Genomic DNA, 22558 nt, shown 5'->3' with positions numbered 1-22558 from the left:
ACAGACAGATAGACAGATAGAAAGATAGATAGGCTTGATGCTATACTGTGATTAAAAAGTGTTCCATTAATCTGTTCTTAGAAATTGCCATACCTAGAATATAGTAGCACAGGATAACATGTCCAAATCCAGACATTTTGTACATGGTATCGGACTCCTGAAATATATAAAATGACCTTGTAAGAATGGGTGAATGAGGCAAGTTGTATAAAATGCTTTGAGTGCCCCGATGCATAGAAAAGCATATATATACATGTTTCACGGCATGAAAACCATATCCAACTCTATGTTGTGAGGCTCTGATTTCTTCTTCCCCTTTCAAAATAGATGTTATGATGTTGTAAACTATAATCAGTAAAAGTTCCAAACGTTTCTCATAGATTTTCTGTGTTTTGAGGTGACATTGTGTAGCAAAACTGCTGGATGCCTGTGTAGCCTGAGAAGTCATTAGCATTCTGTGGTTGAGTATAGGCTAGAAGAAACTTAGTATTGTTAAAGTATTTATTTATTTATTTCCAGGAAATTAACCATCTGTAAGTTCAAACATAAATTCAATAAATTAAAATTATATCTCGCATCTGATTATGTCCTGATTATCTTGGACTAAGTAAAATTATAGAATAGAATAGAATTCTATTTGTCACACATGCAGACCGCCCTGCATAGGAATGCACACAATTTAGGCTACATGCCAGCATGGATTTACAGTAATGCTTTACAGGAGCTTGTACTACGATGTCATAACTTAGGTTGAATTATGTACCTGTTATGCAGCTTGGCTGGTGTGATGTTACACAATACTGAAAGAGAACAGGATATCATGAACATCACACAATTAGAATTTAATATACTCTTTTAGTAAAAGATGCATGACCTTAAACATTTTTGATACCTCACCTCTCTGTTGAATGGGAATTTGATCCTGGCATGAAAGGAATCTTTACTGCTTTATTTTAGCACTCCAACAATTTCTTAGCGTCTCTGCACACCACAAATCTAGCCACTATTTTGCTTACGTGTTTTGTGGGAGAGAGAAAAAGTGAGCTCACTACCAGTTCCGATTTAAACTCTCCCCTAAATCTTCCAGGTCCTAAAGCCTTCCCCATTACATTAAATTTACACTATTAGTTTCAAGCACTATGGGAATAAGATCCATAAATTTCAATTTAATATTGCTCAGTTGTAGCTATTGTTGATATAATTACCTATTACTTAATTACTTTTTTTGTTGATTAAGTGGTAATAAATTGCTAGTTATACATCATTACCTTCTTTTTTCCACTTTATTATCCCAATATTTACTACATTATTATTGAGCTGTAAATTAAATTGCTTTTGAAAATGTAAAAATGTCAAAAGAACCTCTACTTATTTGACAGTTAGATTTCATGAGGAGTTGGCTGGGGTTCTATCAAGGTCAAGGTCAAGTTTATTGATATAGCACATTTCCAACAGCTCATGCTGCACAAAATGCAGAAAAAAGCCACTGTTTTTTAAGGGCTACCCGTGTGTTATTTTCAAATGTTTATGCACATTGTTTTGTTGTTATGGTAGGCCATTAAAGTTTGGATCGGGAAATGCCGAATTGGAATCGGAGTTTGATTCGCTGAGCAAGGAACAAGATGGTGAGCCACCAACGGACCCATTGAACTGTGCCAAGCAGGAAAAGGGAAAAACGCCCCCTGCTGCACGTTGTGCTCTTTCGCTGAAAAAAAAAACTGGTAGGATTAATCCATACACCTCTGCAAAAGAACAGTGGACTCTCAAAGCACCGGATAACCATTCAGAATAATTCCGGGATTAATAGTTAAAGGACACAGAGACTGCTTTTCTTTTTCTTTTGTTTGTTTGTTTAAGGGGTTATTCAGCCTTTTGCTGAATTGTTTTCAGTTTTTTACATTTTTTTGTTTTTTGTAATTTATTTGTGGTCAACCTTACATTCTAAGGCTGTAATGGTGTTAACGGAAATGTAAATAATTTTGTTGGGTTAAAACAAAATAAGAAATGGTTGAAATCCAAAAGTGAACTAGACCAAAATTAAATTAAATCTTGTGCCTAAAGAACTAAACTTGATTTAAAATAACACAGTGTTAATTCAAATAGATTAAAGAACTCAAACGTAGAACTTGAAATAAATAAAACAATAACCTAGGTTGAAAATAACATCCTTTTAAAGCCAAATAAAAGGTTTTCAGATAAATAGGATAAATTAACCAAAATGACTGAACTAAAAAGGGAAAGGAAATATCTTCTTTTTCTTCCTTAAATGTGGTGTTGAATGTTTTATGTAATGTGTGTCAACTGTCTATTCTCTGTTTTTACAGAATAATAAGCCGGCAATTTAAACTTATTTTCTGGTCTGGGGTCTTTATTACATGCTACACTCATTACTACTCTAGTGGTCGAACCTAACTGGTCCTAGTGCACTGTGACGACTCCAGAAATGTTAGATATGCAGCATTTACAGTAGTGCAGTTAAGATAAGTGGAATATGTGGATAACTCACAGAGGCTATATAAAGTGCTAGTGGTTGTGAGTGGTGGTTCAGTCCATGTTGTTATTATGTGTATGAGGGTACAGTTATCCATTTGTTTGTTTTTGTCCATTGTGTGTGTTCAGTTATAGGTGGTTGTGGGTGTGTGCATGTTCAGTCCATGAGTTTAATGTGGGTCAGATGTCAGAAGGCAGAGTTCAGGAGTCTGACAGCTGTAGGGAAGAAGCTGTACCTGGTGTTCTTAATCAGGAGGCTCCTGTAGCGCCTCTCAGAGGGCAGGAGAGTGAAGAGTTCAAGTGCTGAGTGACCCCAGTCTACTCAGTCTCAATGAGTAGTGCCCAGTAGCACTGACGCCATTGATCCACTACAGTTCGCATACCAGCTTAATCACTCTACAGACGATGCCATAACACACCTGCTACACATGACACTGAGCCATTTGGTCTCTGGCAGGGGAAACTATGTTAGGATGCTATTTGTGGACTACAGTTCTGCATTCAACACAGTAATCCCCTTAAATCTTTTCACCAAGTGGAAGGATCTAGGACTCAGCTCATCACTGTGTCAGTGGATCCTCAACTTTCTCAAAGACAGACCTCAATCAGTGAGGGTGTGAAATCATGTCTCTCCTGCTATCTCACTCAGCACTGGAGTGGCACAGCACTGTGTTTTAAGGCCCTTGCTGTACTCATTGTACACCTACGACTGGTTAGCCATGTCATGCCTCCATTTCAAGTTTGCTGATGACACTGTGAGGGTGGGCCTGATCTCTGATAACATTGAAAAGGCCTACCTGGAGGAGATCAGGAACCTGGAGAACTGGTGCCAGGAGAATAACCTCCTCCTAAACCAAGGAGCTGATTGTGGACTTTATCACACAGCAGGTGCGAAATTACGAGCAATAGTGCACCAATGTGGCCCACATAACAGTGTGTAATATGCATTTTAATGAAATGCATTTAATAAAATAAAATAGCACATCGTCAGTGATGTGCTAATGGAGTAAGTAGACAATTTCAGATACCTGGGTCTTCATATCACACAGGATCTGTCATGGTCCCGTGACATAAACACTCTGGTGTCTCTTCTTCCTCAAAAGACTTAGAGACTTCCATTTACTTCTGAAGGTGCTTAAGAGCCTCTATTCATGCACCATCCAGAGTATTTATACTTTATTTTTTTATTTTTTTATTTATTCTTTTACTTTCAGTAGCCGGGAATTTCACAGCAAAAAGCATTTAACTGCAAGTTGTTCCGTGTATGATTGTGTAGCTGACAAATAAAATTTTGAATTTGAATTTTATATGTGTTGTATTTTTCTTTTACTCGTTCACAAGCAATTATTCTCCCAGGTGAACAACATACATAAGAAATCCATCCATCCGCTTATCCTTTCTGCGGGGGGCACTGGAGCCTATCCCAGCTATCATAGGGCGAGAGGCGGGGTACACCCTGGACAGGTCGCCAGTCTGTCACAGGGCTAACAGACAGGGACAGACAACCAGTCACACTCACATTCACTCGCACATTCACACCTAGTGGCAATTTGGATTAGCCAATTAACCTATCCCCAAAAAACTGCATGTCTTTGGACGGTGGGAGGAAGCCGGAGTACCCGGAAGGAACCCACGCAAACACGGGGAGAACATGCAAACTCCACACAGAAAGACCCCGGCCTGATGGTGGAATTGAACTCAGGACCTTCTTGCTGTGCGGCAACAGTGCTAACCACCGTGCTGCCACCATAAGAAATCCAGTATACATATAAGCTATAGTATATTATATATGAATGTATCTGTCCATTGGTTAATTACAAAAGCACGTAGAGGCAGGAGCTCACAGTACAAGCATATGCCCAACCTAATATAAGATTGTGTTTTTTACATTATTTCATATGGGTTTTTTTTTTTTAATCTATGTTTACAAGTGTAAAGAAGTCACTCAACTCAGCTCTGTAGAGTGGTTAATCATAATGAAGTAGTTCATTTCAACTTGTAGGTTCAATCTGATCTTCATACTTTTGGCAAGCAGATGGCACCAAAGATCACTGTGTTGAAAATCTTTGAGTAACAAACCCTTAAGTGCTTCAGAAAGCTTCATTAGGTGATCACTACTATAGGAATAAAACCACAATACAACCAAATGGCAGCAACTTGGGTTGAGTGGTGCTCAAACATTCATTCAGACTGATGGCAAGATATTAGCAATCTGTCTTTCTTTATCAGTTGACAGCAATTACTTTACAAATGTTTGACAATCTCTCTAAAAGCAACTGCTGTTCAAGTCAGACTGTGACTGTTTGCAGAAAGCCTGCATCCTATCAGGTGACCTGTGGCTATCTTCCTTTCCTTTGGTTAGTTGCACAGGTTCAAATGTGGTGGTGAATCTGCAACATCCACAAACCCTGGACTTTCATTTGGTCCCCACAAGTTGCAGAATGTGTGAAATATGAAAATTTTATTATCCACTTCTGTCAAAAGTCTGCAAGATGTGCAGATTCAGTGAGTGAAGATCCAGGAAAACACGACAAACAAGAATTGAGCTTAACGACAAACAGGCCTTTTATTGAGACTGATTGCAAAGATAGTATAATAAAGGAAAAAAAAAACACAAAATGGGAACTGAAACCTACGTTGAAGAAAACACTGGAAAGTTTGACAACACACAAGGGGCATGAGCTCACCAAGAAAAAACAAAACAAAAGAAAAAACAGGAAGTAGCAGGACACAAAGACCAAACACACTAACTTAACACAGACAACTGAGTAAACAGACAAGACTGACTTCACAAGGAGACACAAAAAGTGAAACATGAGAAAGAGTCAGTGGAAATAAGACAGGAAACAATTAAGTAAAAAGACAGCATACAAATGAAAAGATGATGTATCCTCCTGAGAACCACCCTGTACGTTTGTTCTCTGTAATGGACATTTGTTTTTTTGTCTATAATATTTGGACTTATTTGAGGTACCTTACTAAGTCCTAATGTGGCAAATAAAGGACATTCTGGGCTTTCAATTGATATCTTATGTTTTTGTATGGGCTCTTTTAGCTTCAAAGAGGTAGGAAATCATAAAACGCTCTCTCTGTTCTCAGGAGATTATTAGGGAACTAAGACAATAGGATGGGAATACGGGGCGACAGAAACTAAATAAAAGACAAGACAAGACGAGACGAGGGAAACAACAAAATAAGATGGAACATACAAAATACAGAGCTGCAGACTAGAAAATGTACATATGAAAGTAATTGTACATTCAAAATATGTAACAGAAATACATTTGGCCTGAATAATGTTTGATAAACTCATTATAGCATAATGCTTGTAACAAGCTCTCTTTCAGATGAAACGCTAAAATATGTATTTTTTTGTTTTCTTTTATTTACAGAGTTACAACCTGAAAATGGCAACAAATAGTAGGAATAAGCCATGAGCAAATGTGAAGGCAATTACAGAGTTAATGTGAAGAGAGTTATGCCTAATAAAACTGTTTAACAACTGAACTACTTAAAGGCCTTTTTTTTTTTTTTTACTAACAAAAAGATTCAGAAAGAACTGAACTAATGAAACTGATAACTCAGTGGTGGAATGATTTGGCCCATCTAGTATGTTATGAGGACATGTTTTTGTGTAATTATTTGTTGCTTTGTGCAACTGGCAAATGTTATTATATTATAAAATGTGATTGTTATTTTTAAATAAGTGTAGTGTTAGCTGGAGATTTCACACTTTTATGGTGGAACAGTTACTGGCAATCTCTAGGTTCTGATGGGACATGAGTAATAAGGACACATTTAAATTCTTTGGAACCTTCTGCCAATGAAACTGCGCAATTGTGGACCTGAATACTGTGGTGAATCTGATAATATACATACTTAGTAAACTGCCAAAAATAAGCAGTCTTTAAAAAGATACATTTTTATACTTAAACCAAAAGAAAACTGTATTAATAATAATAACAATAATAATCATAATAACAAAACTTGACTAATTACTGAAACCAAGTTTTCAAGTGAACAGAAGCTCTTTTAAGATTTTAACATATCTCATCGTTGAAAAAGAAATCAGAATCAGAATACTTTATTCATCCCGAGGGAAATTAGGATAATGTGTGTGGGGGTGGGTGGGGTTGAATTGTTGGCTTAAGTAAACTGCAAAAAGTAAAAAAAAAACACTCATGTGTCAAGAAAGGTTATGAAACTTCACACCTCACAATGATAAGTTACACTTATCACGTGTGTGTGTGTGTGTGTGTGTTGAGTGTTCACTAGGGGTTTATTTAATGGCTTTTGTAGGGTAAGAATAGGAATGTTAATGTTAATCAATCAACAAAAGAAATCATTATCTATCATATATATATATATATATATATATACACATATACATATATATATTTATTATAATATAATATATAAATATACGATATATATACTAGGATTATATATATCACTGAATACATGTATAACTATACAAATGTATATATATATATAATAGGTATGTAATATATATAAATATGCAGTATATTACCGTATTTTCACGACCATAAGGCGCACTGTGCTAAAAGGCGCAGTCTCAGTTATGTGTGCCCTTACTGTATTTAACACACACATAAGGCGCACTGGACCATAGGGCGCATACAAGTACCGTATGCGTATTTAAAAATAAAGCGGGAGCAAACCTGAATTCGGTACCTCCACTTTCATTGCCGGTAATCGTCATCATCAACAACACACAAGCATACAAGTGTGCGATATTTAAAAATAAAGCAGGAGCAAAACTGAGTTTGGTACTCACATTTTTATTACCAATAATCGTCATCATCAACAACACACAAGCATACAAGTGTGCATATTTAAAAAATAAAGCAGGAGCAAAACAAAGTTTGGTACTCACATTTTTATCATCAATCAAACCCATCGAAGTCCTCATCCTCTGTGTCTGAATTGAACAGCTGCGCTAAATCTCCATCAAACATGCCAGGTTCACTGTCTTCACCGTCAGAGTCACTTTCCGTGCCGTGCGGCTCCTCGGAAACGATGCCGGCTTTTGCGAAAGCTCGAACAACAGTGCCAGCAGACATGTTAGCCCAAGCATCTACAATCCATTGGCAAATTGTGGCGTAACTCGCCCGGCGCTGCCTTCCACTCTTAGTGAAACTGTGGTCTCCACCGGTCATCCATCGCTCCCAGGCCGCTCGCAGCCTTACTTTGAACGGGCGGTTCACACCGATGTCCAGCGGTTGGAGTTCCTTTGTCAGGCCTCCCGGAATGACAGCAAGCTCACAGTTCATTTGCTTCACAAGTTTTTTCACATCGGCTGTGAGATGGGCACGCATAGAGTCACAGATCAACAGCGATGGTGATGCGTGGAAAAAACCACCTGGTCTCCTTACATACACCTCCCTCAGCCAGTCTTTCATCATTTCCTCATCCATCCAGCCCTTTTCATTTGCCTTAATGATGATTCCTGCTGGAAACTTCTCTTTAGGCAAAGTCTTTCGCTTAAAAATCACCATAGGCGGCAGTTTCTGTCCATTAGCATGGCAGCCAAGCACAACAGTAAAAGAAGACTTTTCGTGCCCCGTTGTGCGTATCGCTAGCGTGCTGGTCCCCTTCTTCTCCACAGTGTGACTCACCGGGATGTCAAAAGTGAGCGGGACCTCGTCCATGTTTGTGATGTGGCTGGGCTGGATGTTTTTGTCGCCGATGTGTTTGCTGCAGTAGGAGCGGAAGATGGCCAGCTTTTCCTTATAATCCGCTGGAAGTTGCTGCGCTACCGTAGTCCTGGTCCGGATGGAAAAATGGCACCGTTTCATAAAAAGTGAAAGTGAAACTGCTTTTAGCCGAATGGTGACCGTCGAAACGCTTCTCCCGCTCGCTCTTTGCTCGATGATCCACCGCTCGAGTCTTTCCTCCAACTCGAGCCACCTCGCCTTATGTCCGCGGAAACTCAGCTGCGTTTTCTTGACCTGCCGGAGCTTGTTTTCCAGCTTCCTCCATTTGCGAACCATCGATTCGTTAATCTTAAATTCTCTCGCCGCTGCTCGATTTCCATGTTCCTCCGCGTAGCTGATGGCCTTCAGTTTAAACTGTGCTTCGTAAGCGTGTCTCTTTGCCATTTTCAGGGTTGTTAAAACAACGATGTCCTGCATAATGCACATACCTGTTCTTTTATACAGGTATGTGCGATTGTCCCGGTATATACGATCAACGCCCACACTTCACCCTTTAACGTTCTCATGGTGTTCTCTACTACGTCCTCCTTACAACACATAGGGCGCACGCGCTATAGGGCGCGCCGCACTTTTTGAAGAACATCTAAGACTTTTAAGTGCGCCTTATGGTCGTGAAAATACGGTACTATATATACTTGACTCGTCAGTAATGTTTGTAGGTTGAGTGCACTTTTAAACAATTTGTGCAAACTGCACTACAAGGTGGAATATTTGCAAATTCATGACTACCTCATGATATATTGTCTCAAAAATTAACCCTATGAATATGTCAGTGCCATTAGGATGAAATTATTGTGTCACCAACATTTTAACGTTAGACATATAATTTTAACAGCCTCTGTAAACTAATATCCTGGCTTGCTCGAGGCTGCCGTTTTCTCTGACAGTTTCAATCAAAATTAGAAATGCTACTCTGAGACTGAGAGAACTAATAGTGCTGCCTGTTGTGCAGTTAGTTTCCAAAACACGTTATTCATGGTTACATACAGTTTTAGACTGATGTGGGCCAAAGCCTAGCATAGCCTGTAACGTTATTATGACGGACACATTTTATGAGTGAACTTGAGCTTTAAGTGACTTACAGGTTTCTTTGAAAAATACTTTCTTATATCCAGGTTCTTCCTTTTTGCTGCCGTCCTCCTCTCCTCCTCGCAGCGCAGGTTTGCCGCTGCTAAAACTAAACAGAGCTCCCTGAAAGGCTCAGCCAATCACATTGGCCATATTTGTCACATGACGTAGGACTCCAGTAGAGAACGTAATTTAACTCTTTCTGCTCCGCTGGGTGAATGAGACGCTGACAGATCGTTTTTTCTTACTATCGGGATTGTTGTTCTTTACTCGAAGAGATCAAATTATTGGTGGGGACAATTCAATAATCGCAGGATATTGGTGGGGACATGTTCCTTCCATCCATGCCAAATCTACGCCTTTGGTTGCACCCCTAATATATATATATCACATTAAGAGATTTGATTGAACAAATGGGGTGCTGTCAATGCTGGTCTGTCTGTTGCGCAGCATCCCTTCAAGCTGGCCCATCAGCCCAAAATTGCACCAGCCCACAGGGAAAATGACCATAATTTCAAATTACCAGTTCAGCCCTGCTTTTGATGCAAATACATTTGTACCCAGTTGTACAACAGTTAGTGTTTGAGCGGGGGCAGCATAAATGCATCATGCGGATAAGAAACTAAGAAAATCGACAATCGATATTTGTTCAATTCACAACTGATTAGAATTCATAAAAAACAAAAGCTTTTAAAAAAAAGGTTCAGATTTAAAGATTCTTAGTGTCTAAAATAGATGACATAAAATATTGTATTCAAATGCATGTAGATATTGTATACAAAGTACAATTTTAATGGCTAGTGTAGTGGCCTTTTTATTGTTAGAAAAGTAGTCATCATCATCATCATCCTTTATTTATAAAGCCCTTAAAAACAACCGCAGCTGACACAAAGTGCTGTACATAGGAACTATATAACAAAAGTACATAAGATATAAATAAAAGAAAAAGTAAAGTAATTAATTAAATTAATAATTTCATTACAAGAGAAACTAAGTTTCACTGAGGTTTAAAGCCAAAGAATAAAAGTGGGTTTTAAGACGCGATTTAAAGGTAGACAGTGAAGGGGCCTCTCTAATGTGCAAGGGCAAATTATTCCATAATTTAGGACCCACGATAGAAAAGGCCCTGTCCCCTCTGAGCTTCCTCCTGGATCTCGGTACCTCCAGGAGCAGGTGGTCAGCTGACCTTAGAGACCGACAGGGTGTGCGGAGATGAAGAAGTTCAGAGAGGTAAGGCGGGCAAGATTGTGAAAGCATTTAAAAACAAACATGAGAATTTTAAAATTATCTTTAAAAGACACAGGCAGCCAGTGCAAAGAGATAAATCCAGGAATTAAGCTCTTCTGTGACAGAGGAAACAAAGTCAGAAGGGCCACAGAGCTGATTAAAAGCAGCAGAAAAAAGCGCGGCAGTGGAGGGGTTAATAACCCGACAGCGCCGAGCAGCAGCACGAGATTTAACTGCAGTATGTGTAAAACCAACGTTGAATAACACAGGCATATGATCTGAGAGTGCACAGTCACAAATCTAGTTAGTGACAGGCAGACCATATGACAGAACAAGATCCAGTGTGTGTCCATGCTCATGTGTAGGGCCAGGCACGGACTGTACCAGGCTAAAAGAGTCAATAAGGCTTTAAAAAGTCATTTACCAGTGGCTTATCAGGGCAACATACATGCATATTAAAATCTCCAACAATAAGAACACTATTAAAGTTGGGCATAATCTCATTTATGAAGTTGTTATTGTATTTCGGGGGACGATAGATGACAGTGCAGAAAACCGTGTTTGAGCGACTCACCTAAAACAAGGTAAGTTCGAAGCTGGAGAACGAAGGCTGTAGAAAACACTGCTTACATTTGTGATCCTTTTTGTAAACAGTCGCTGTGCCTGCACCTCTGCCTGATGTCCGTGGCGAATTAAAATAGCACAATCCATTGGTAAAAGTTCAGATAGAGCACTGGACTCACCAAACTCAGCCACGTCTCAATCACACACAGAAAATCAGATCACGGGAACTGACGAAGTCCCAAAGAATAAAAGTTTTGTTTAAAAGTGATCTGGCGTTCACCAGGGCAATCCTGGCAGGAGCTGGAGCTGGAGCACCGGTTTCAGTAACTCGAGAAACCCGACGCAGCGATCTCAGGTTTCGATGATGTTGACGGCGGAGGTTTAGCCTGGGAGGGCATGGGCAGCGAGGCCAAGGAGCATCATCAAAGCCGACCACAGGCACCAAACAGGCATCAACAGAATCTAGGAAATGCCGAGATACAAACAATCTTGGAAATAATCCATGCGCTGGTCGGAAAACAGCAGAACGATTCCTCAGTTAAACCTTTAGCTTCACCAGCCAACCGCTTCATTTACCCCGGCGACGATAATGCCTTCGCCGAGAAGGTAGCCTAGGAACCCGGTACAGGTAACCCGGGATTGCCGATACAACTGGGGGCAGGGGTTGCTGCCCACCAGCTCTAAACGACACAATATTTTGGACCACAGGTTGGAGGTCCAGTAGTGTCTGGCGATCATACTTTAGCAGAGACTTTGTTTCGTGGATGACAAAAGTTAGAAATAATATAAACAGGAACAAACTTGGCAGTGACAGACGAGCAGCCACACACACCGGCGCCATCTTGATTCACCCATGAACAAAATTATAAGGCTGTTCTAACAAATGGATTTACATCCAGATGGATGTCACCAATCTTCATCCAGATGGATTTTATATAAAAAAAATGGGCCACTTTCCGTGATGTACAATTTTCTGAAGATTTGATATGTTCTAATTTTGTAGGGACTTTCACGAATGATGAATTCTGATTAGGGCTGCTCAATTAATCGAATTTTAATCACGATTACGATCTGGGCTTTCAACGATCATTAAAAATGACTGAGCCGATTATTAGCCCCTCCCTAATTTATCCGCGACACCTTAAAGGCCGGTCCGTGAAAATATTGTCGGGCATAAACCGGTCCGTGGCGCAAAAAAGGTTGGAGACCGCTGATTAAGAGGACCCGAGGGAAGCTCGGAAAGCTAAGCAGAAGTTATTTGGAGAGTGGCTGCCGTTGGTTGAAAAGAGAGTTTAAAAAAAAAAACTTCAGTGGTGTTGCACACTATTTTATATTATTTTTTTACAGTCATTGTTAACCCTTTAAAGCCGGTCAGAGCAGCACGCTCCGTTTTACGTAACTATTTTTAAATCCCTGTAGAACCTGAACCGTGTAAGCTAGCGCAATAATTTGTTTTGCATATGAAACCGGAGGAGTTGTACTTACATCTGATGCCATCAGCTTGTCCTCGGTCACGGTTTCGTTCCACATATAGCTTTGCAAAAATTGCATAAAAAGCGCTTGCAGGAACAAAAACATAATATTCCAGAAACACGCTTTGCCGTTCCTATCAGCTGTTCGTAACACTTCCCACAGTGAAATGATGCACATGCTGTTTTCTTTGCAAATTTGCATCATAGGATTGTTTTTTGTTTTTCCTGCAGTATATAAAAATTGCTGTATCTCCAAAATAAAACTGTGAAGACACTCAAAATAAATTTCCTGTTGTTGTAAACTATTTTTTGCAACTTTATTGTATATAAAGTTTTGAGGGATAAGCCTCTTAAATTTCTCCAAGTAGAAATATATGTAAACAAAACAAAAGCGATTTTCAATTTTTTTTTAGTTTATTGCACTTTTTTGCAATTTATGTAATTACTATGGACTTAATGCATACATATTATTAAAATATGGGCTATAACAGTTGTATTGATGTATAGCAACTTGAAATGCTCCCACAAATGGCACTACAGCATGTAAAAAAAATAATATAAGCTCTGGTGGACTTGGTTCTATAGTAGGTCTTAAAGGGTTAAATAAATATCGTCAAATAATCGTGATCTCAATTTCAGTGAAAATAATCGTGATTATCATTTTTGCCATAATCGAGCAGCCCTAATTCTGATCCCAGAAGACGAGTCTGTTTTTTGTCACAACCCTGCACAGAATAACTTAGTACTGATAAATCATTTGCTTCAAGAATGTTAAATATAACTGTATGAATAGTTACTTGTCAGTTTCTTTAGTGAAACGCTGACAGATGAGCTTTTTGTCAGACTGATTTAGTTTGTTGCTAAAAATGATTTGGTACTGGTACTTCTATTCAGAATTCTTTCACGTCAAAGCTTATTTCAAAATACCCCAGTCTAGTAGTAGTTGTCATAAGTTGTCAAAGTACCAAAGATCATACAGTATATCATAAAAAGGAAAGTTTCCCTCTAACAAATCTACATGTATTTGTGCTTTTGTAGAGCATCTTTGAATTATAACACACCTCTCATAAAACATTTATGTCTAATTGTGAATCATGCTTTGTAAATATATGTTTTATTAAATGTATTTTTTTCAGAATGTATTTTTACCCAAAGATAGATTACTATGCAATACTTTTAGTAGCCTAGACTATTTGGGATCAAACAGAGCGACGTACAATGAATGAAAATGTGTTTGTTATTCTTGCCTGCCTTAAAATGTGAACTCTCGGTTTTTCTTTTTCACAGCGACTGTGAGACAGTAGTTGGAAACTGAGCAATTTTGAAAATAAAATACTTAACAGTACAAATAACTGAGGCAACGTCAGAAAAAACATGTTTATTGCTGTTTATCATGTGAGAAGATTAAGCAAAGCAAGTTACTAGATCATTTTGTAAGTGACCGAGTTAAATGAAATTTAAAGAAAGCCAAGTGAAAGTTAAACTATAAAAACATTAGATCTTGCAGTATCATTAAGAACTTTCCCCCACATATCATGCATCGACATCAACAGTTTGCATTAGCATGTATTCATAACAGAAGCCACCACAGGCGTCTTTGCAGTTGATAATGGCTGTTCAGCTAGATGATAACCTTTGAAACAGGAGACTTGGGAGACATGAGCCTGAAAGATTAAGATGTCTGTGGGATGTCTTTGAAGAAGTCAAAGGTTGCCGTACAGTTGATTCTGCAAGAATTTTGAGTAAAAATGTATTCAGTTTTAATCTAAAATGATTCTTAAATAATTAGCTTTTTTGTTTTTTTCCAAACACAACAAAACAAACTAAATTAACTTTAAATAAATCAAAGTCTATGTAGCAGGGATTTGTTTCAAAAAAAGTTCATCCATATAAATAATTCAAGTTCCTTACACTAACCTTGGCATTGTTATCAAGCATAACACAATTAATTACTTTAGAGAAAGTATAACATTTTTAACAGATTAAGTAATAATCTGCGATGGAATCAGTCTGGATGTTGTAATGTTATTTAATGAAAAAAGTCTTAAATTTGGTTGATTTGGATTTTGTCATTCACTGCGACACCACTAACCTCAGGGTTGAAAGGGGATGGTCGTCTCCTGTTACTGTATCAAACAACATAGAAATGGAAGCAGGTTGTTCAAACATAAAGAAATAAAACACATTGGTATGTCATTTAAAGAAAAATTGCATGAATAAAACTCACTCCTTTGGGGATGGACAGCGTGGTTTGGACACAGCTCCACAGGTTACATTGCTGCTGTTTTTACTATGGGGGTTAAAGAAAATAACATGTTAGTTTATGACTGTTTTTACTATGACATTATGGCGGTTGTCGTACTGCTATGAATACTTACGTATAGGCAACACTGATGTTCGCAGTGCAGTCTTGGCGTCTGCAGAATGTATAAATTTTTTTTTAAATATTACTTAATGTGTGTATGTATATTTCTTTTATATAGAGAAAATTAAAAAATTATATAAAAACAAACAAGAAGACTACAAATACTACCTTGAAAATCGGCTCCAAAATGACTGCCTATAGAATGAAAATAATAATAATAATAAGAAGAAGACAAGACAAAGGAAAGATTTCAATTCAGTTCAAGTCACTTCAATTCAGTTATTATTTAAACAGTGCAAAATCACAGGAACAGTTGCTTCTAGGCACTTTACATTGCACAGTAGAGACCTAAAATAGAGCAAGCACTTGGCAACAGAGGAAAAAGAAAAACTCTCTTTTAACAGGAAGAAACAGCTGGGAGAACTAGGCTCAGGGAGGGGCAGCCATCTGCTGCAACAAGTTGGGGGTGCGGGGAGGAAAACAGGATAAAAGACACATTGTGGAAGAGAGCCAGATATTAATAATAGCTAATAATTAAATATAGTGTGGCATATAAACATAAAGTGAGTGAAAAAAGATCAACGAAAAAGAAGTCCTATTGGTCTATTGCAGCTTAATTAGGGAAGGATTCAGGGTCATCTAATCCCACTCTAACAATATGCTTTATTAAAAGGGAAACTTTTAAGACTAATCTTAAAAGTAGGAAGAGTGTCTTCTTAATCCAAACTGGGAGCTGATTCCACATAAGAGGAGCCTGAAAGCTGAAGACTCTGCCTCTCATTCTACTTTAAAATATACTAGGTACCACAAGTAAGCCCACAGTCTGAGAGCTTATACGGTACTATGAGTTTTTCAGATAAGATGGGGCCTAATTCTTCAAGACCGTGTATGTCATGAGAAGGAGTTTAAGTTTAATTCTGGAATTAACAGGGAGGTGATGAAGAGAGGCCAAAAGGGGAGAAATATGTCCTCTCTTTCTAGTCTCTGTCAGTACCTCTTGCTGCAACATTTTGGATCAAGTGAAGGCTTTTCAGGGAGCCCAATTGCAATGAATTACAGTAGTCCATCCTAAAAGTAAAATATGTATGAACTAGTTTTTCAGCATCTGAGACAGAATGTTTCTAATTTAAGAGATATTAGGTAAATACAATAAAGCAATCCTACAAATTTTTTAATATGCACATTGAAAGGTCAAAGGTCAAACCTGGTCAAAACAACTCCAAGATTCCTCACAGTGTTACTGTATGTCAACGTAGTGCCATCCAGATTAAGCATCTGATTAGATACAATATTTCTAAATAGTTTAGGGCCGTGTTCAATAACCTCAGTTTTATATGAATTTCAATGCAGGTGGCTAGAGGCCATATAGGTCTTTAAGACATTTCTGCAGTTTTACTTAAGAAAAAGAAGGAGAAACAACTTTAACAGTAAAAAATTGTACAATCAAAATCCAACAGCACCTGGGCTTCCTCTCATGTTGCCATGCCATGCGATCCTCTTCTTTTCTATTAAGAGTACAATCAACAGGATATTTCCAGTTAAGCATTCATATCAGGGTTACAAATGATGGCTTTCTTTTTTTGTTTTCCTTACCGTGAAAATCGACTCCAAATGGACCTCCTATTTTGAAAGCAAAGCATTGTTAGTTGGTTTGTTTTACTGTATTTCTTCAGTTTGCAGAACACTGATGATATACCTTTTTTCTGGCCTTGGTGGTCTGTCTCTGTCATCTGTGTATCTCCTAAATATTTTGTGAGACAATTAGGAGTCAGTTTTTTTTAAATGCAAGGCACAGTCTATACACAATAAATCACATGAGTCACTTTATTTCATTACATGATACAATAAAGAGACCAGTCACAAAGGAATCCTTCAAAATGGTTACCTGGATAATCTATCCCAAAGTGATCTTCTGTGAAATTACAGGGAGAAATATTTACAGGGTTGTTTTGGTGGAGACGTTAAAAAAGAAAAAAATAACAGTTATTAACAAATTAGCGACATTTTTCTGCCATGCTTTTACAAATATTAGCTCAAACATCACATTTATAGACATCAGGTGTATAAAACAACCATTGCAACCATCAACTTTTTTTTTTATCATGTTGCTCATAAAGCTCATTTGACCATCTCAACTTCATTTTTCTGTGTCAGATATGATATGACTGATAAAACTTATTTATATTTAATTAATATGGATATGTTGTTGAAGCAGGCTCTGGATGCTTTTAGATTCTTTTGAATCATTTTAGAACATCTTTAAAGTACGAACTCCTGTATTCAGTTGTGATGAGAGGTCTTGACTCATGACTGAATTATGTCATTATTATTCACTTTTTATGTTAAAATAACTTGCCTTTTTTCTGGTCGAGGTGGTGGTTTCAGTGATTCATCTGTGTGTTTCCTATATTTGGTTGGAGGAGAAAAAAAACTTTTCAGCTTCAGAGTCAACACATTGTAACATCGTTACATGATATGGCATAAATTTATGTAATATTTCCTCAACCTTTTCCTCCAGATGAACACTGCAAACACTGCAGCTAAGGTGATTATGATGAGAGCCACAAATGAGACTGGAAAGGCCACTGGAGCAGCACTTGTAAACTGGTACATCAGTGATCCTGGTGATGTAGATACATTTGAGGTTAATAAACACAGTTCAACAGATAAATACTTCGATAACATATAGAGTAGAGATAAAGTGTGTCTGCTAACCCTTCACATTTAAGCTGACTGTGTGGGCTTGTTCCCTGTTACGCCAAAATATAGCGTTACAGGTGAGGTTTCTGACTCCATCTCCTTCAGTAACAATAAAAGTGATTGTGGAAGTTGTCTGCCAGGTGCCTCGTGACATCATGATCTCTGAGACCTCACTGGTGAGGTGAGAGACACTCCATGAGAACACCGGAGGATGTGATGAACATGTGTGTGTAACAGAACACGAAACAGTTATAGTTGAACCAGCATCAACTTCTTTTGGAACGGGGGTCATCAATGGTTTTTCTGGAGAAGCTGAGCATGACAAACACAAAGAAGATTATACTTGATACTTAGAAAGCAATGTGTTTGTCACATTTCAGTGATCTACAGTGGGACTCCAAACCTTTCATGATAATAAATACACAGCTGTTGTTGAATGTATGTGTCTCATGTCCTTTCTCTGCATAGAAACAGAAGGGTCCGTTGTCAAAGGGCTTGATGTCATCAATCTCCAGTGAGCAGTTTCCCTCATTTAGATTTCCTAGCATTTTGGTTCGGCCCTTAAAATGGTCAATTACATAGCTTTGGCCATTATGGAATACAATGTCTCCGCTTTTTTTGGACCAGATGCCACGGGTCATCGGTTCATCCTCTTTGTACTGGAAACTGCAGGGAATCACCACACAGGAGCGCGTCAAGGCACTAAATCTTAAAGGGACGTCGGCAGGCAAAGCAGAGGTTGCTGTAATGGGAAAAATGTTAGATGCTGGTTTAAATTAATCCTCTTCATGATGAAAACAAAAAGAGTTTGAGAGTGCTAACAAGTGCACTTACTGTAATTTTCAAATGGATCTCTCTCATATTCTGGGAAAATGACAACAACCAATTAATAACAATTCAACATCTGGAGGAGTATTTTTGTGTTTTTGGAAAGTTAGATGAAAGTAGGTCTCATATATAAGGTGTAAGCCATAAGCCTATTGGTTCAGATTTATAGAAACAGTTATAAGACTTATAAAGTGTTATAAAAATTGTTGGTCCCTGGGCAATAATGGAGACAATCTTTTAAATCTAGATGGAGGCAGGTTTTATACTTTTCTTTCTAGTTTTCTCTTTACAAATGTTTTGTGGCACTTTTCATCCATCTAGCAATCCTTCAATTTTCTTCTGCTGATCCAATTGACGCTCATAGGGTGAAAAGTGGGGTACACCCTGGACAAGTTGCCCATCTATTACAGGTCTGGCACTTTAATGCACATGTAAAATGTCTTTCTGGATACATTATCTAAAAGTTTTGTATTTCTCCCTCTTTTCCCTTCTCAGTGACTTCCAGCTTATGACTCAGCTATATGTTCATATATAATGCCCAAATCAAACACGCTAGCTTTAATTCTAGTCAAGCTGATGGCTTCCTCTTCTGCTTGTGTATGTGCTAACCTGAGCTAATTGGCGGCTGGCTTTATTTTTTTTTTTATTTTTTTACCAATCTAACAAAATCAGTTTTCCAACAGAAAGCTAATAAGTATATTTTGTAAAGTATCAAACAATCAGGAGGGCGACATGTAAGAACTCACGTTTTACAGTAAGAGTTGCAGATGTTGAGAACTCCCCACTAATAAACTGAGCAGTGCAAGTCAAAAGTTTACCATCATCACTTAGGGAGGGAATAAAAGTTAGATTTGACACTATAGTGTATGTATTGTTGGGAGTCTGTTTGGTGTTTAATGAACTTTGCATGTTGTTGTAGTTCCAGATGATACTTGGTGTGTTTTTCCTGCACTTAAAGATCACAGAACAAGTGACATTCTTCGCCATGCCCTCTGTTAACTCCCCTGGTGGTTCATTCATAGTGATTTCCTGAAATGGACCTGAGCAAGAAAGTTAGAGTGAAGCTTAATGATAGCAATTGTTGTTTAATTTCAAGTAAATCCTCCCATTAAACTTACATTCAACATTGAGTGGAATTTCCTTGGTGGCTTTCTGACCCCCAGAGTAGCTAACAGTACAAGCCACACTCTGGTGTGCTTCCTTTACTTCCCAAACTTGTTCTACTCTCCTTTCCCAAATCCCATCAGATACCAGTGTGTCCGTGATCCGGTCTTTTCCAGGTATACCATTTAGGGTTACGGTTGGGGGAGCAAAAATACATGCGTGGCGCACACTGCAGGACACAGTGCCCTGCTCTCCCACTCTGGGAGTACCAATAATATTTAGCTCTGGCTCTGGTACATGTTCTGTGAATAAGAAATATTCAAGAGCTATAGTGATACAGTAACTTCTGAGTTCTGTGTTCCAGAAATATGAATGTTTTCATAATTGTAGTATTTGTTTAACAGCCAGTTTGTGGGAATTAAATGCATTGGTTACTCTGTTATACTGAATATTTTACTGCACATTTGTAAGTTTGTTTGTTTTTTATAGAAAAGCAACAAACCAACAAAATAAAATGACTGAATGTAGTGACAAGTGAAGTCCTGACTCAAGCTTTCTGTAATCATTTTTTGGATTTAAGTTGAAGTGACTTTAAATGGGAGTTCAATGACACTTACCTGAAACAATAAGTTCAGTAGATCCATCATAAAATGAGTGACCTACGGTGTGGTAGGAAGTAATTGCGTTCTTATCTATCCATGGATAAAGTCGGTCATGGTTGTGGGACATCTCCAGCCTTTCAATCTTAAGACTACAGTTCTGCTCCACCACTGATCCAATTAAACTAGTTCGACCATCAAACTTACTAATAACATTCCCTCCTTGCTTAAATACAGCTGGAAATCCATTGATTTGGTACAAGTACCACATCACTTGAAGGTCATTAGGCTGTGAGTTTTTGTAGGAGAATTTACATGGAATGATGAGACATGATCCCTTCAACCCAGTTATGGTGCTTGGAGCAGTGAAAGACCAACCCCGATTGAGTATGTTTCCTGCAAAAAAATTAGAAAAAAAAAACTTTTGAAGAACTATTTAATCTTAAAAATAAATCTTAACAGACAAAACAGACATGGACGTAGCTGCCATGGCCAGAGAAGAAAGAGAAGAGGTAGCAGAAGCAGCAAGATGAATAAGCTGTAAAGTTATGGGGAACTGAAAAGCTGTTTAAAAGCACATTGTAAATAAAGACTTTGCAATCACATTGCCGAATGACGGTCATTCCTACCACACTAACAACATTCATTTTTTTCTGGTATATATCTACTCTAATAACTTTTTGTCTGTCTGTCTGAGCTTTTAAATGAAGATAATTACTATTTGCACTTACTCTTTACCCGCAGCCTGATGCTCACTTCTTGTGTTTGCCCCCCCTTGAATTTTGCAAAACAGGTAACAGATCTCCCGTTGTCGCTGGGTGAAGATTTAAATGACAGTATGGAGATAGTCTTCCACTGAGTCTCCCCCGGTACCTTTTCTGTATTAGTGGATGCTGCCACACTGCCATAGTTCCATGTGAGAGTTGGTGTATTCTTGTGACATGTGTATAAGGCAGTGCATGTTACTTTGCTATCATACCCTTCAAGAAATTCATCTGATGTAGAGCTTATATTCAATGGCGAAATGGAGCCTGAGATATAAATGGAAAATGTTACATTTCCATGTCACATTAAATTCAGTACATGAAATATATTGCACATTGAATATATTACATGGTACTCACATTCAGCATTCAGTGGAATCGACCTTTCGGCACTCTGACCCGCAGGGTAGTTAACAGCACAACTTACATTCTGGTGCTCTTCTTCTACTGTCCAAGTTTGAATTATTTTCCTTTCCCAAATCCCTTCAGATACCAGACTGTCCATGTTCTGATCAATTCCAGGTAAACCCTTTAGGGTTAAGGTTGGGGGAGCAGAGAAACATGTATGCTGCACACTGCAGGACACAATGCCCTGCTCTCCCACTCTGAGGATACCAATAATGCTCAACTGTGGTTCTGGTGCATGTTCTGTTAATTCAAAGCAAAAATTGAGAGCTACAGCAACACAGAAACTTTTGAGTCATTTGCAGGAAGTAATAACTGCAATTAAACAAACTTAGTTAAAAGTGATAGGGAAGAAAAAAAATACAGATAGCTGAAAATAAATATTTCTTCACATTATTTTATGTGTCTCTCTTAATGGTTTGATATAAGTATTGTGGTTTTAAGCGTTATTGAAATACATTTATTGGGTTTAGACAACACTGTGCCAGGAAAAAGCTAAAGATTCTAACCACAATTTATATGCTGAGGCAAATCATTTCAAGTTATACATGCACAAAACTAAAATACAGATAAATAATAAATAAAAAATAAATCAGAGAGGACTCAGTTTGTCATGGTAAGGGTTTCTTTCTGTAGTAACTTGGATGTCTATCAATGGAATTGAAGTTGAGTTGAATTGAAGAAATTAATGAATGCTTACCTGAAACAATAAGTTCAGTAGATCCATCATAAAATGAGTGACCTTTGGTGTGGTAGGAAGTAATTCCATTCTTATCTATCCATGGATAAAGTTGGTTATGGTTGTCTGACATCTCCAGCCTTTCAATCTTAAGACTACAGTTCTTCTCAGTTACTGATCCAGTCAAGCTTGTTCGACCATTAAACTTTCTAATAACTGTCCCTTCTTGGTTGTATACAGCTGGGTATTCGTTCCTCTGATACAAGTACCATATAACTTCAAGGTCTTTAGGCTGAGAGTTTTTGTAGGAGAATTTGCATGGAATGGTGAGACATGACCCTTTTAACCCAGTTATGGTGGCTGGAGCAGTGTAGGACCAACCGAGATTCAGTATGTTTCCTGCAAAAGAGAAGAAGCTTTTGAAGCACTTTTGATCTTAACAAAAAATAAATAAATATTGGCAGCCACCAGTGCTACCCCCTGCCTCCTACACAGCAAATTCAAAAGTGTTAAATGTTTTGGTGTTAGTAGTCTTCTTGCAAAAGTAGAGTTAAT

General features: G+C 38.1%; 1 protein-coding gene and 1 long non-coding RNA gene across 5 annotated transcripts; both read right to left on the bottom strand.

Moving 5' to 3' along the window:
• Window positions 1-30: 30 nt before the first annotated feature.
• LOC102288984 lies at window positions 31-1214 on the bottom strand. The gene is made up of 3 exons (XR_317716.2): window positions 898-1214; window positions 764-800; window positions 31-157 (listed from the first exon to the last, which is right to left on the bottom strand). It is a non-coding gene; the product is annotated as an uncharacterized LOC102288984 (long non-coding RNA).
• A 12708-nt stretch (window positions 1215-13922) lies between these two features.
• LOC102288676 (myelin-associated glycoprotein) lies at window positions 13923-22539 on the bottom strand. Of its 4 annotated transcripts, none has more exons than XM_042216074.1 (20): window positions 22025-22539; window positions 21280-21567; window positions 20887-21186; window positions 20174-20551; window positions 19571-19858; window positions 19199-19492; window positions 18459-18488; window positions 18028-18366; window positions 17640-17936; window positions 17431-17545; window positions 17281-17328; window positions 16810-16836; window positions 16621-16665; window positions 16518-16544; window positions 16385-16429; window positions 15093-15119; window positions 14938-14976; window positions 14787-14840; window positions 14652-14685; window positions 13923-14286 (listed from the first exon to the last, which is right to left on the bottom strand). In XM_042216074.1, exons 1-20 carry the CDS (start codon window positions 22134-22136, stop codon window positions 14263-14265), a joined length of 2811 nt encoding a protein of 936 aa, XP_042072008.1. In that variant the 5' UTR covers window positions 22137-22539; the 3' UTR covers window positions 13923-14262. The 4 variants fall into 4 exon arrangements, with proteins under 4 accessions (XP_042072008.1, XP_005951084.1, XP_042072009.1 ...); XM_005951022.3 differs by having other exon boundaries at window positions 14787-14849; window positions 22025-22538; XM_042216075.1 differs by lacking the exons at window positions 19199-19492; window positions 19571-19858 and having other exon boundaries at window positions 14787-14849.
• Window positions 22540-22558: the final 19 nt, after the last annotated feature.

The sequence above is a fragment of the Haplochromis burtoni genome, unplaced genomic scaffold (assembly GCF_018398535.1).
Source record: "Haplochromis burtoni strain Fernald_Lab_line unplaced genomic scaffold, NCSU_Asbu1 Contig_914, whole genome shotgun sequence".
NCBI lineage: Eukaryota > Metazoa > Chordata > Actinopteri > Cichliformes > Cichlidae > Haplochromis > Haplochromis burtoni.
Note: the sequence above shows the minus strand (reverse complement) of the source record. Positions and strands in the feature narration are given on the sequence as shown.

Coding starts and splice junctions, on each gene's coding strand:
- LOC102288676 (XM_005951022.3), bottom strand. CDS start 22,136: ATGTCAGACAACCATAACCAACTTTATCCATGGATAGATAAGAATGGA. Junction 18,367..18,458: donor AGATCCATTTGAAAATTACA/GTAAGTGCACTT, acceptor TTCCCATTACAG/CAACCTCTGCTTTGCCTGCC. Junction 17,329..17,430: donor GTGTTCATCTGGAGGAAAAG/GTTGAGGAAATA, acceptor AACCAAATATAG/GAAACACACAGATGAATCAC.